This window comes from Psittacula echo, assembly GCF_963264785.1.
Source record: "Psittacula echo genome assembly, chromosome: 4".
Taxonomy (NCBI): Eukaryota; Metazoa; Chordata; class Aves; order Psittaciformes; family Psittacidae; genus Psittacula; species Psittacula echo.
Window position 1 is genome coordinate 60,905,910 of NC_137738.1, and position 14,746 is coordinate 60,920,655.

The window sequence follows — 14,746 nt, forward strand, 5'->3', positions numbered from 1 at the left end:
GGGCTCAGGGCTTCTGTGAAGAAGGAAGTTTCACTTCGAATCAATGCAGGTGTGAAGATAAAGCTCAATAGCTGCCTAGCACAAGTTCCCTAGGTGGACCCTACCATTCTCCTCCTAGAGCATGTAGTTTGGACCATTTTCCTGTCACTGTAGAACAGGCTGTAAAGACTCAAGAAAAAGGTCAAGATTTTATTTGCAGTAGCAGAGGAACTTCCACACAGAAGGGAGCTATTTAAATTATGACACTGCAATGTTTTATGTGTCCGTGTAAATGAAATAGTATACTGAAGGTATTCTTGCCTTGTAAAGTGGTGTAGTTGTAATGAAAAAATCCAGATGAAACTTTAGGTTGTATCCACTGTTTTCTTTATTGAAACACTTCCAAGATCAACATCTTAAATTTTAATTCAGATGTTGTAAAGACAGTTCTGTTTTGATTTCCTTCAAAATTATACTCTGGAATAAAATGAGTTGAAGTGCTTAGTAATCTGTGATGTAGTTCTTTATATGATTTATTTTAACAAATAATTTCTATTATATCAGAGATAAGGGCTCTTATTTGTTGGAAATTAGTTTACAAATTTAATAGCATCTGGAATGTATCATCTTCTCTTCTAGTGATTTAGCCTAATTGATGAACATATGAACTAGAAAGCATTTGACAAGGACAGGAAGAATGCAGTTGGAGACATTACAGTCAAAAAGGAAAACTAAGCTTGCTTTGAAACAAGTTGATTTTTGAGGTGGTGTACCTAAGTGGTCATTTAGAATTGCTTTCAACAGATACATATTTGGTGGCGGTTTCCTTTTGACCCCAAATTTATATGTGCAGCATTTGAAACAGTTCTTTTGTTTAGGATTCATAGTTGGTGCTTATTTCCATGTAAATATGAATATTAAAGAGTTGATGAAATGATGGCAGACTGAGGTCTGAGTTTTTCTTTCCACTATGGTATGACTAGTGAAAGTAGATTGTGAAAACATGATTTTTTTTTTTTTTTTCTGTCCTTTTTTCAGGGGTTTTGTGTGTGATAGCCGAAATAACTTACAGATGCGAGGCTTGGTCGTATTGCTTATTTCCAAAGCTGCTGGACCCAGCACAGCAGACATCTCTTTCCAGCACAGCATGGTCAGTGGAATTTATTCCAGGTATGTAGCAACATTTTTTAGCAAGATACACCAAAGTATATTTGATGGGCAACTTCATGGTGGTATCAAGGCATCTTAAGTGGCCTGCTCAACCATTAAGGAAAATAAGTATTTACCTAATCGCAAAACTTTGTTCCTCATGCTTTTCATGGTGAAAACTATTTCCTAATTTTTGCATAGCTTATAATATCCATGCTTATATCTTAATTGTGGCTTTTGGGCACAACCAGGTTAAATATATTTGGGTCAAGATAGTTATTTGAAAGTTTGTTAAGTTTTACTCAGAATCAAAAAAGTAAAGACTAGAATATTTTCAGTTTGAGTTACTCCACTGTTACTCAAGTACACCTACTCACTAGAAATCTCAGTCAGATTGCCAGTCTTGTGGAATAGCAGTTGGTTTCACTGAGCACATAGATTTTGCTGTCGACCTTTAGAAGGATATTTTCTCACAAAAAAGCAGCGTAAATAAAGTTTTTACCTCCCAAAATTTGCAGCAGAATTACTGAGCTTACCGTTGAGGTTTCTCAGGCTCTCACTGAGATAATTCAACTTCATTGAGTTCCTGAATATTTTTTTAGGCATTTAAACTAAATTACTTAATGCTAGTAACAACAGAACTCAGAAAGAGTGGCTGCTCTCCTTTGTGTGTTTGACAGTTAACTGTTCCACTGAGGTAATGAGTAAGATTTGGTTGAAAAATTGTAAAATTTGAAATTTTGAAATCATTGTGAAAAATATTGGGTGTTGGTTGGCTGAGAGAACAGTCAGTCATATTTTCAGTCAATTGTGTTTCTGACCACTGTGATGTATTAAATGAAGATGCACAAACTTAGTGAAGTGTTTGTATCCTCATTTGTTTTAGAAGTGCAGAGATAGGATTGTAAAATTGAAAGACCAAACAAAGATGTTAAAATGTATGTAGTATCTTAAAATAACAGAGATGAAAAATATGTGTGAATGGGTACAGACAGAAATAACAATAAGTAAGGAAAAAGACAAGGCTGTAAAAGAGGCTTGTTATGGAGGGCTCTGTTGTCCATTTAGCTGTTTAATTCCATTCTGGTTTTGTTTCATCCTTAACGTCCCCTTAGGGTTGTAAAATTTTTATATTTATATGCAAATGATGCTGTATGAAAGCATAATTCTAGTTAGTTATGGCACAGGAGGCATTTTAGTTTGTTTTGTAAATAATTTAAAAAAGCTTACCTTAGGTATGTCTCATAGAAGGAAAGAAAAAGTATTATTTTTCGGTAACTAAGTTCTTGAGTATGATAATTCTGACCATCGAGGTAATGTTTGAGCATTTAAAGCTGCCGTTGGGAAGGTGACTACTGAAAGTATTCGTTAAGGAGCAAATAAGACCTTGAATTAATAATAAGCCATTTAATGTAAATGGACATAATTGGAACTATGCCAGTTCAACCAGCTGAAAATCTAGCCTAATAATCTGAGTTTGAGCAAGTCAATAGCCATTATAATACCTAGTTCAGAGTTACAAAAGTACGCCAAAAATGAAGCAGTTTTGAATATACACACACAGGTTCACTTAAGGTTCATTACTGTCTGCAAAATTGATAACCATGGAGTTGTTAATTTAAATAGATTTTCAATGACACTTTAAGTCTGTAGCATTGTGTAAATATAGGCAAACTGCTTGCACACTAGGAGAATGCCAGTGTGTTGATTCGTTTTGTGTCATAGTGGGCATTTCTTGCCCTCTGCTGAGGTCACGATGGGCTTTGTCTTTGACTTTGGACTACTTTCTTTATCTAAGGTACTCTTCCAAATATGCTCTTAAATGTGAGTCTATTTTCTGATTTTGATTTCTCCATTGTATAAAGCTAAGAGAACAGGCAACTTGTAAAATTGTGATCTTAAAGGGCTTTTGTGATTGTTGTATGTATTACAAATAGTGTTCTACAAACTGCTTTCTCCTGAATAAGAACAAAAGGACATTGTTTTCCATTAGTACATTTTTGTTTGCTCTCTTGGTTACGGTGTGTATATTAGATGTATATATCAAAGGCAAAGTATATCCCTCAGTGATAGGAAGAAATATGCCTAATACTTTATTGTTTATATGTCTCCAGCTTTGAAAAGTATTTTTTGGAAACAGATTCTTACAGATTTTCAGCTCAGCTGTAAACTCTACAGCTCTTTTTGTTGCCATGCCATATAATTACTTCATCTTTATATATAATATTTTGCTGGAAACACTAGTTCTGGCACTGTAATGAGCATCTTCATTGCCTGATACGTGCTGTGAACGTTATATTGTGGACTATTAGCTGGGATATGGCTCACTTGATTTTAGGGTACTTAGTAGTGATTAATTAATTGTATTCCTGAAATCTGAGCATGAGCTAATTTGTTCCAGTAGTTGTCAGCAATTGCACCAACCCAATCTTTCTTTTCCCACTGTTTGTGTTGGAACCAGCTCTTGTGCTGTCTTTAAATATTCAGTCCACAGTGAATAGCCAGGTTACATCAGTTCACTATATCTGGTACTGCACTAAATATGCAATCTGTGACCAGGAATGTGTAGCAGTATGATAATTATTTAACTTAAAAAAGCACAAAGAAACATGGTGGACATGTCATCCTGGCATCTGGCATGTTCTGCATAACCTCTTCTCCCTGTTTTATGTTCCTAAATCACAGTATAAGCAAGCAATACAATAACTACAATTAAAACAGAAAGACACTGAGAGCTGAATTTGGAATAGCACAAAAATCGGTTTTAATCCTATTCTCCTGTTCTCTATATATGTCAGTTCATGGGACAATTGACCTATATGTATAAAAATAGATTAGGTAGTTGCTTAGCTGGCATCTGTGTTTTACTGGTACACAATGGAACAAAAATTATGCCTGCTACCAGAGAGCAATCTTTTCCAGAATAATGAGGATTACAATTTAGGTAGTTACAGGAATAGGGCTAATATAGTTATATGGTGCTGCCTCTGGCCAGCATTGCTTCCAGCTTTAGCACTTAATAATTTGCAGGAGACGTGATCTGCCCACATTAAGTTGGGGATGTGGGGATCATTGTGTGCAAGAATATTGTAGTAACTGCTGGTTGTCTTATGAGCCATGTTGAAGATAAGAGGGGAAATGTGTTGTAAAAGCCTGCTTGGCATGCTTTATTCTGTACAGCCACCTCACTATCAGGTTGCCAGCAACCTGGTTGTATTCCTGTTGGTGGGAAAAAGAACCTGGCTTTACTTCCAGCTCAGCACCAGTGATCCCAAAAGAGAATGAAGAGAAGTAGCAATATGATAAACAGCTCTATTTCGGCTGCTGGACAGACCTCCTAAAGTTGAAACTTTCTGCTGTTCTCTTAACCTTTAGGAAAGCATTTCCTTGGCTATGGAAGCATTGCAAATGTAATGATGAAGTGCAGCGCTCCCTACAGCATATGCAAGCAGTATCATGTAAGGGTTGATGTCATTGCCTGTATTCAAGCAAAGCATACATCCTGTATTCCCTTGAAACTCCTTCCTACTCCTGTGCCAAAGAGAAAGCAGAACTCACTTTTGGGTTTAGGTGGAATCTAAGTAATGATAATTTATCATGCTTATAGTATTAGGGAACACCTTAGATGTGACACAGGAGCCTAGAGTTTCATAAGAGGTTTTTTTTCATAAGACCATTTCCTAACTGGTGATTATACTAGTCTGACACTCTCTTGCCTTCTTTCAGAACAAAAATCATTTGGATAGTCAAGTATGCAGCTTGCTGGTTTTCTCCTTTGCTGCTTGAAGTGAGATTTTTAATTAAAGCTCCAGGATCATATTGCTTCTGAACACTTACAGCTTTATGCTTCATAATTGGAGCTAGATTCTTATAGTTGAAAATACCAAGACTGGCTTGGGTCCTTTCACTAAATACCCAAAAGGGGCATCTTTTTCTGTTCATGTCTGGCACTGCCAGACGCTACTGGCTGGGGACTGAGGAATCTCCTTGACTTTATATTAAGTAATGAATTCCTGACATAGCCTCTGTTGCAGCTTAAAATGTAAGTAACATCAAAGAACAAAATTACACCATCTCTTCAGGCCTCAGTACCCTTGGCTCTAATACAGCAAGTTATTTTCTTCTCTCTCATGGTTTCTATTCTACCAAACTCAGCAAGTGTGTGTCTATGTGTGGAATGGAATATGGAAAGTACTATTTGAGATCTGTACTAAAACCTGGTAAATCCAGCAAACAGATTTCTGGGTTGGTATTATCAATACTGGCCTCTATCCCTGCCTCTTTGCTTACAGAATGATGCAGCTGGCCTTTAAAGCTCCAGGAGTTATTCTCTTGCAAGATGAACATGCTTTTCTACAAGACAATGATACTCACTGGATAAACTTGTCTTTGAATTACAATTCTTCCTGCTACTTGGAAGAGTGGTGGTAATACTGTAGTGACAGTAATTATGAACTTATTTAATTAATTATTCCTTTTACTTGATGTTTTAGTAATGATTTTGGAACCAGCATTGATGTTGCTTGCAACAAAAGCCCAGTTTAAGTTGAAGATAGCGGCAGATGCCAATTCCTTGTTATGGTGATGGGTCTTTTGCTGATTGGGTTCCAGTAGTAATTCTTAAAAGCCCTGGCTACCCTTTTGTGCAGACACACACATTGATAACACAGTTGGATTTCACATGGTCTTTGTTATTGTGGCTATGCCAAAGTCATCTTGTTATCACCTTCTCTAAAGGAACATTGGTCTGCAACTTAAAGGTCTCCAAGAAATACCCTGTCTTAACCAGAGGGTTTATTCATCTATTAGTTTCTTTTCTGCTGGGAGTTTTTTTGGTTGCAAAGCAGTCAGACAGGTAGGTGTCATTCAAACCACAGAGGACATATTGCTCTGTCCCTTTGCAGCTCCATCTAGCTTATTCACAGCTTTTCTAGATATTAAACCAAAGCTTTACCTTAATTTTCTTCCCCTGGATTCCAAAGAGCTTTCCACCATTTTCAGAGGAAGTACAACCTTTTGTTACCCTCTTTTCAGGGTAAACCAGATGCTGCTGATAGTACTTCTGGGTTCTCAGGATAAATCAAGTTGGAAGGGATCTCAGGTCTGTAGACCAACCTCCAGCAATGAGATCAGACTCATTTAGCTTTCTTCATGAAGGTCAGGTCTTTCAAGACCATAGTCTGCATATGGTGATAATCAAAATGTGTTTTAAATAGATGAATGAACTTTCTACGCTCTGTGGCCTCATGCTCTTTTTTTAAATGCTGTAGTTGCTGTGCACTCATGAATATGTAGCCCATGAGAGACCACACTGATGCTGGCATAATCTAGCCTGTTAGGTGTCCGTAAGGTCATCTGAGAGATGAAATATCCGAAGAGCTTTCCATCCCAAATTTTCAGAATTAGTAATGTGGGCTGTGTCAATGCTTATTGTGAGAACACAAGCTTAGAGGTCTTGTCTGTTTTAGGGATATGCCACCAAAAGTTGCTGTATATTAGTGGGGACACTAGGAATCTCTTCCATTTCTCATAGGTGACAGCTCACCATCTGCAGCTCTATCTGTTTTTTCTCCAAAACCCATGCCATGGCACGTGTGGCAGAGGTGATTCTGTGCTTGTTAGAGCAGTCTTTAATTGCTGTACGCATGAAAAACAATCAGGCTGCCTCCAGGGAATTGAAGCTATGTGACTGATGATCCTTGGACAACTTCAGTTTGTAAAGATAAATATGGACTAGCATAGTCAAAAGTGCAGAGGTTATATAGTGGTTATAGTATGTTTTGAGACTTGCGGCCTGCACAGATATACACAAATGAACATTGGTTTGTTGATTTTACTTCTGCATGTGTCCTGGACTGCTGTTGAACTGGGATTTTATGGTTGAGAGGAATCTGAAATGGCAATACTCTGTGTGTTTAGCGTAAGTGTAGGAGGTGTGAGTACACCTGGAAAAAAAAAAATGTAAAAGGTGTTACACTTTGAGTGATAAACAGAATACTCCGTGAGGATGTGTAACATTGGGCTCTGCAATCCCTGAGAGCTCCAGTTATTGGCAAGTAGCCTCTGTCCTGTCCTTGTGAATGCAACCTAACAGCTGAGAGATGGTAATGCTGGTCTTGAATCAGCAGACTGTCACATCTCCAATTGGAGCAGATGACTACAATAGCGAAGGGCTGCCTTCTCATTTAGGAGCAGGTAAATGTTACCCTCCAAAGGAGGTCTTTTACTGTGCAAGCTGTACCTTCCCTTGCTCACCTCACCAGTAAAGTTTTGCCAGCAAATTCTTTCTACCATAGACTAGCTTAAAGGTGTTTGTAATTTTTAGTAATCATTTAAATACTTTCAAACTGAAATATGTCTCCAAAATCTCTATTTGATTAATTAATAGTTCCACACAAAGAATCAGGTAGTCTCCCTTTAAAAGGAAGAAAGGAAAATGCAAATCTGTTACAAAGCCTCTTGGCTAGTAAGCCATGGCAAACATGAGTAGATTTTGGTGAAGGTGAGACTAATTGTCTTGTAACTGTGTAAGTGGCACTTAGAGGTTTCCTTGACTCTTTGCTACTAAATGTTATAAAAGCCTTCTTTCTGGCTTTCATGGTGTAGGTTTATCTGTTGGAAAGTTACTGTAGAAGATGAAATAAACTCAGATGAAATAAAATCAAAGAATGACCATGGAAATCATTATTTTGGTTCCTATACAAAGAGCATGAGTATGTGACTTTTCACCTCATCTTCAGACCTTGCCCTTCTTTCTGTTTCCATATTCTGAGCTGTACAGTGTAGTAACTTGGGAGACTGTATTTGACTGTTTCTTACCTTTGTATTTTGAAGTAAATAAATTGCACCTAACTCTGTCATGGACTCCTGTTATGTGAAGGGTACTTCCATATTTGTAAAAAGATGGAGTTTGGTGGGTTTTTTCTGTTTGTTTTGTTGGTTGGGGTTTTGTTTGTTTGTTTTTCCATTTCTACTTGTCTGAGTTTATTAGTAATGGAAAACTGAATTAGGTTACCCTGACCTGGTGCAATGGAAAGGGGGTGGCTGTCAGGAGAGTTTGGGAGACTTCATGCTGCATTGCATCTCTTCCCATCAGTCATGTAAGTCATGAGAGAACATGTTTAAACTCAAAGAAGGCAGAGCATTTTTTTCTTTTGTCTGGTGTAAGTATTCAAAGTGTGAGTTTTAGTGCAGAATAGCTGTTGCACTTTAAATTCACATTGGCTTATTGCACACAAGCCCTGGGTCTCAGCTGCAGATATTGCAGAGATTAATCTTATTAATGGAACTGCTAATTGGTGTTTGACTTCTAATTATAGTAACAATAGGCCATAACAATCAGTCCTCACCTTTACTGGGGCACATGAGGAGTCTTTATCATAAAAATAATTTCCTTTGGGACCTACTGTTCTTATTCCTATCTTCTGGAAGGCTGGCTTGCAGTGGAGGTGCGGTATCCCAACTAACATGTACTTTTGAAGCTTAGCTAATTAACTGGCAGAGAAAATGCACGGTCCTAAAACATTCAGTATCAAAGTACATTAATAAGTACAGTACTCTTGACAAAATTATTCGTTTGAAAGATAATGGCAAAAGTATGTCAAAATATGAGCAGTGGTGTCTTTTATAATCCTTAAGACATGTATAATTTTGTTTCCTGATCCTTGGTAGCTTTCCCTTAGTTTCAGTGAGAGAAAATCTAAGCTCTTATTCTGAATTATTCTATTTAGTTTTTCCTCTCTAGGATAAGTCTCGTGAGATTCTTCATCTCATTTACAAAACGAGTCTCAGGAGATGAAAAGCACATACAACTTGATTATATATTCGTATTGATCATCTTCCACCTACAACAATAAACTCCAAACATAAATCTAACAATATTACTAATTCATTACAACCAGTACTTTTCTTCATTAACTTTTATTGTTTTCAGCATACACAATGTGTGCAAATACAGCAATTATGTGTTGAATATGAAAAGGTCCTCTCCTTATGCTTTGGAATAAATCAAAAGGTGCTGCATTAAAGCTAATGAAAGACTGCAGAGATGTGGACTCAAATCTAATTCAGAATGTCTGGTTAGCTGTAGATAGCTGAACAAGGTAAACTCAGTATGTGTATTACAGAGGGGTTTTGTTTTTTACAAAAGGAAGTAATGTTCAGTATCACAGAAAACATGGTAGGGATAGCTTACCTTGGAGAAGTTACAACACTGCCTGCTGTCTCCTGAAGCTTCCTCCTCTCACTGCTGTTGAAGTAACTACTGGACTACCACAATGTGCATACAAAATATAATAGCATACAAAACACTGCAGCAATGACAAAAATCTGCAGTGGGTCAGGATCAGCTGTGAGAGCAACAAAGTCCTACCTTCACCCTAGTGGGAACTTTCTGAAGAAGCCTGATGACCTGTAGGTAACAAGACCGAGCACATCCTCCCTGGCATCTCCACACATCAGAGCACTTCGCCAGAGCTGTTCTTTGGTGGTTTGCTGTAAAATCTTTCCCTTGCAATAAACTTCTGCTTAAGAACTTTCATGTTTTCTTTGCGAAAAATGAAATAGTGTTTGTGAAGAGAAATTTCCAGCCATCACCTAAGCACAAACCAGTGCTGTGATGAAAGCACAGAACAGCTCTGGGGACTGCTTGTTCCTCAGAATCATGATGTCAGTATGACCAATAGCTTCACAGCAAGTTCTTAAGTACATGTATCTATATAATCTATTTGTCATACAAATCCCAAAATATCTCCCATGCTTTCCCATCTGCTGAAGTACCAGCTGTCCTATTCCCAAGCACAACCTAATAACTTCTTCTTTGACAAATTTTGCTATACAGTTACTCGGTTTCAATACAAATTTCTAATATACTCAAAAAATTGTTGCAATATGAAGCATGACAAGGCTTACCGTACCTATTAGTTTTATTAATATGATTCAGTCAATACTTTGATATAGTGAAACCGAAGATACTACAAAATTTTTTCATCTGCTGGGGTGGAGTTGAGGCAATCTTCATTATACTCCACAAGTATATGTATATAGAATTATGTAATGATCTGTGGCGCATCTGAATATATGCAGGGAATATGTTGTTTCTGTGGTGGTAACAGATTGTTTTGGGATTGAGTATAAATAAGAGTGGGCCTGACTGCTAATGAGCGTTGACCTCCTAGCTCATTTTTTGTTTAGAGTTCAGGAGACTGCATAAGGACCATGCAACATCCATTCTCTTCCACTTGAAATAACAGCATGTTCTGGATCCTGATCACATTATATCTTTAGTAAATTAAATTAATTCAGTTGTTTCATTGGTATCTGGCCTTTAATTTTCAGTAGATTATCCTGTGGAATTTGACAGCTCTGAGATGCTTGTAAAGCAAATAATAATAATTAACCTCCCCCCCAGCCTGTTATTGTAGGTGGTGTAGACAGGACAGTGTTGCTGGACGAAGAAACCTCAATATTTGTTATATATTCCAATATAAAAGTGGGCATGTGAGCATACAGGTTGATAGATAGAAAAAATACAGGGAAAGAGAGAGAATCTACCACTTACCGTAGTGCTATACCCAGGATTGTTAAAGGTGGTAATAATTTTTCCTTGACATGACAAACATGAAGAGACAAGAGAAGATTGCCTACAACTTCCACATGACATGGTGGTTGTTGTATTGGTTTGTTTTCTTTTTGGAGGGGGGGAGAAAGGGTTCTAAGTTGAACTCTGGAGAAGAATGTAAAATCAAAAATTCCTTATTTCAGAAACTGACTTTTCTTCAGGGGGTGACAGCTGAACTGAGAGAAACAAATCTTTGGGCTGACTCATTCCTTTTGAAGTAGACATTGGCTGTGAAATAAGAGTGCATGCTGATGTCTTCATATGGTAGATCTTCATCTTCACAAGGAAAGTGGTTTGGGTTTTTTTGATGCAGCAGTGGAAGAAAAATTACTAAGGAACAGTAGCAAGAATTAACCTAATGAAAATGACTCATAGAAATGAATCATCTTCACAGCAACATTTTCAATGGGCATGAGATGGTATTTCAGTAGATTGGAATGGAGAATGTTAGTCCTTGTTTGGTACACCCTGGCTATTAGATTAAGACAAAAGTTAAATTGTTACTTAAATTAATAAGAGGTTTTAGGTATAGACGGATTGCAAGACCAGCATGTCCAGATTTGGAGATAACGGTTGCATTCTGAATTTAAGCTACTAGAAACATGTATGATGAAAGTGGTAAGTGATTTGAGAAGGGGGGAATAAGGAGTTGGAGAATTAAGGATAAAGATTTCAAGAATATGAATACAACATGGTATTCTAAACGTAGTGTATTTGAGAAGGTGCTTGGGCAGTCGAAAGAAATCAGGAAGGTGATGTGTTTTTCTAGTGTTTGCAGCAATTGAAAACTTCTGATCAGCATTGACAGCATGATTATGAAGCACATTCAGTGCATGTGAGATTTTAGGAGCTTGATTGCCCAACTCCTGAAGTCTGTTAAACAAAGTATTTGCAGTTGCAGTTTTTAATTTTTCAAAGGACTTGGCCAAATTTGGGTGTACTTTTTGTGGAAAGAGAAGATGCAGCCAAGTAAATTGTGCATCTAATATTTCCAGAAAGGGATGAAACTTTTCAAATACTGTGCAGTATTTCTGATTTCTTTCTCATAATTGTTACGTTTCACCAAAATAGTGTTTTGTGGAAAGCTTACGTCAGTCTGTTAGAGCTGAAATTTCGTTCTGGCTTCTGATATTCATGTAATAAAACCAGTACAAAAACTTCAATTAGATGCATGTGCTGTTCCAGTCAGCAAATTGAATTTTAGCAGAACTACAGTAGTGACTGCAATCAATAAAGAATCCTATTTTATGGACTCCGGTAAGAATTCTGTAGAAATTAAGCTTGTCCTAGAATGTGGCTTATTAGCATATAGCTGTCTTTCCACCATCACTCACTAGAGGTTAATGTTGCTTGAATTGGTTGATGGCATTTTATACCTTATTAAAATGTGTAGATTGAATCATTCTGGGATGAAAGGACAAAAAAATGAAAGCATGAGATTTGCAGATACCATATAGAACTGCTGTAAATAAGGTAAAAATAGATGGAAATTATGCCAATGGTACAGTACTAGCTTATTTTTTTCATCAAAAGACATTTTCTCAATATTCCACAATATTCCATTTGCATAGGATATATACTAAGAATAATGATAAAACTTTGCAGACATCAACAGCACCAAATGCTTGTTACTATGCTGATATGGTCCCAGAAGCAGCAGTCATTGCCTTGCTCCAAAAGGTTTATTATCCTTTCCCTGCTGGCAGTTCTGTCAACACACCTGGTGTAAGGGGCAAGGTCTCCAAGAAGTCTGCTGTCTCCCTGTAGCTATTAGTCTCCTTCTTTGTACGTAGCAGGCCTTACCCATCTGCTGCATACTTCTGCTTTGTGAAAAGCAAAAACATTCCTATAATAAAACATTTTATTTTATGGTATTGATGTCCCTATCCAGTTCTGAATATTGAAAGTTCAGAAGGGAAGAATGGAGCAGGTGTGATAACCATACTTTTAATCGCTGACTTACATAAATGCTGTTATAGCTGTTCAGAAGGACAGGTTTCCTTGATAGTATGAAGTACCTGCGGTTGTGCAAGGACTGTATGGTTTGATTTTTACTTTTTTCCCCTCTGTGAGTTGGATATTTATTGGTATTTCAGAATATATAGCATGTTTTATATAAGCACGATAAAATATATACATATTTATATAAAACAAACCCCAGCCCTATCTGGTACACTGTGTTCTGGTGATTCACACTGTATTTTTTCATGCCTTTTCTTGTGCAGTTAGACATATGAACAATCTAGTCTCTTAACAGGACTGCTTATTTATCAGGTGTTCATTCTTCACTGCATAAAAAAAGGTTACCTTCTTTTCTCTCACATAAAGAGGTTCTGTGTATTTCAAGTGTCATTAGTAGCGGAGCTTTAATGTCATGGTTACTGCACCTTAACTTTCAGCTACATTGAATACAATTATAGGCAAACTCTTCAGAGATATTTCAGAGAAACACTAGGAGTGATAATTCGTGCTGGGGGTCTGTGCATAGTTGCACTACAGAGGAATGGGAATTTCTGTTATGTTGGTTCAAACCACCTCCCATAGTCATTGCAGATAAAATGATAGCCATGCTTCAAAGGCTTGGAGGGCTGAGGAACAACTAATATAAGAGAAAGAATTGTCATAAAATTAATTTTTAGCAGCCTGTTTCTTCCTCTTACCTGTATATGAGACCTTTTATTTCCCTTCACAGTTGGTTTTAGTGCAAGTATTTAAATATTTTGGTTAAATAAAACACAGAATAGTCAAAATTATTTTTAAACCATGATGTAAAATCTGTTACAGAGTAGATTTATGAGATGTAATCGGAGGATACTTGGTTTTAAGGGTCTGTAGAACAAATCTAGATAACCCTGGATGGATGGGTATCCTGGGTCATGCCTGGAGTCCTTCCATAAGCAGTCTGGCTGACACACGCTGCTGTCATAAGGGAAGGAATCTTGATCATTCCATAACAGAAAAAGTGATTTTCTCCATCATCGTGCTTTGGTGACAGCACTGTCATCCAATCCACAAATTAATCCATTAGTACATACCTCGTCTTTTGATTTTTTTCTTTATTATTTATTTTTATCAACAAGCCTTACTCAGCTCTGAGTTATGTTCTTTCCTTGCATCACGTATCCTACCATCCCATTTTTCCTAAGGCCAGGCTACAGCAGCTGTTGCCAAAGCTTTTGTTCACTTCTTATCCTGCCTTTTTTAGACTCCTGTTAAAATACCTGCAACTTGCTCACTTCAGTAAACCAAAAAAGAGCATAAAGCTAGCTCCATTTTAAACTCGCCTTTTGTCTTGCTCTTCTGCCACCCTATTGGATTCAAATGTGTTATTTTTACCTTCAGCTGTAAAAAACAAACGGTACTGCGGTTTAAGGAATCAGTGATGATTCTGTTGTTTCTAGACCACTGGTAGTTGTGCAGAGGTGGGCTTGCTTGTGATCAGCTTTCTTGGAATTGGCCACTGGTTTTCCATTTTTGAATTAACATTGCAGAATTTAAACTTACTCTGGACTGTCTGCAAACTTAGTGTGAAAATAACTGTAAGACTGCTGCATAATGTTTGCTATGTTCTTCTTAGACCTTTAAATTAGCCTGATGCCCTTTGGATTTTATAATTAATCAGGGACTTGTGTTCGTTTCACATTGCACAAGTTTCATATTTGTTTCATATTTGCTGGTGTCTGCTGGTGAAAATGCCACCTTGTTGGGGAAGGTAGTTTTGTCAATAATGAAATGAACTGTACAACTGGCAGGTAGTAGAATGAACCTGATGCAAGTTGTTGTTGATAGAAAACTACTGTATTTAGCTATAAGAGTACCTGTTCAGTTATCTTAGACTTGCATTCCCTGGAATTAATGGAATTCTTTTTAGTTTTGTAAGATTTTTTTATTATTATTATTATTTTTTAAGATCCTATTAGATAAAACATGTGTTATTATCTTTCAAAAACTTGCAAAATCACAGGTAGGATTTGTTGGCTAGTTTAACTAGGAAATTAT

General features: G+C 37.1%; 1 protein-coding gene across 1 annotated transcript in view; it reads left to right on the forward strand.

The window, feature by feature from the left end:
- Nucleotides 1-14,746, forward strand: part of PDSS2 (decaprenyl diphosphate synthase subunit 2) — a gene marked incomplete at its 3' end in the record, with an annotated part of 118,407 nt that overhangs the window by 49,778 nt on the left and 53,883 nt on the right. Inside the window, exon 2 of the mRNA XM_080615259.1 lies at nucleotides 1,018-1,149. Within this exon, the coding sequence (XP_080471385.1) occupies nucleotides 1,018-1,149 (132 nt within the window). The remainder of the gene's footprint in view (nucleotides 1-1,017; nucleotides 1,150-14,746) is intronic.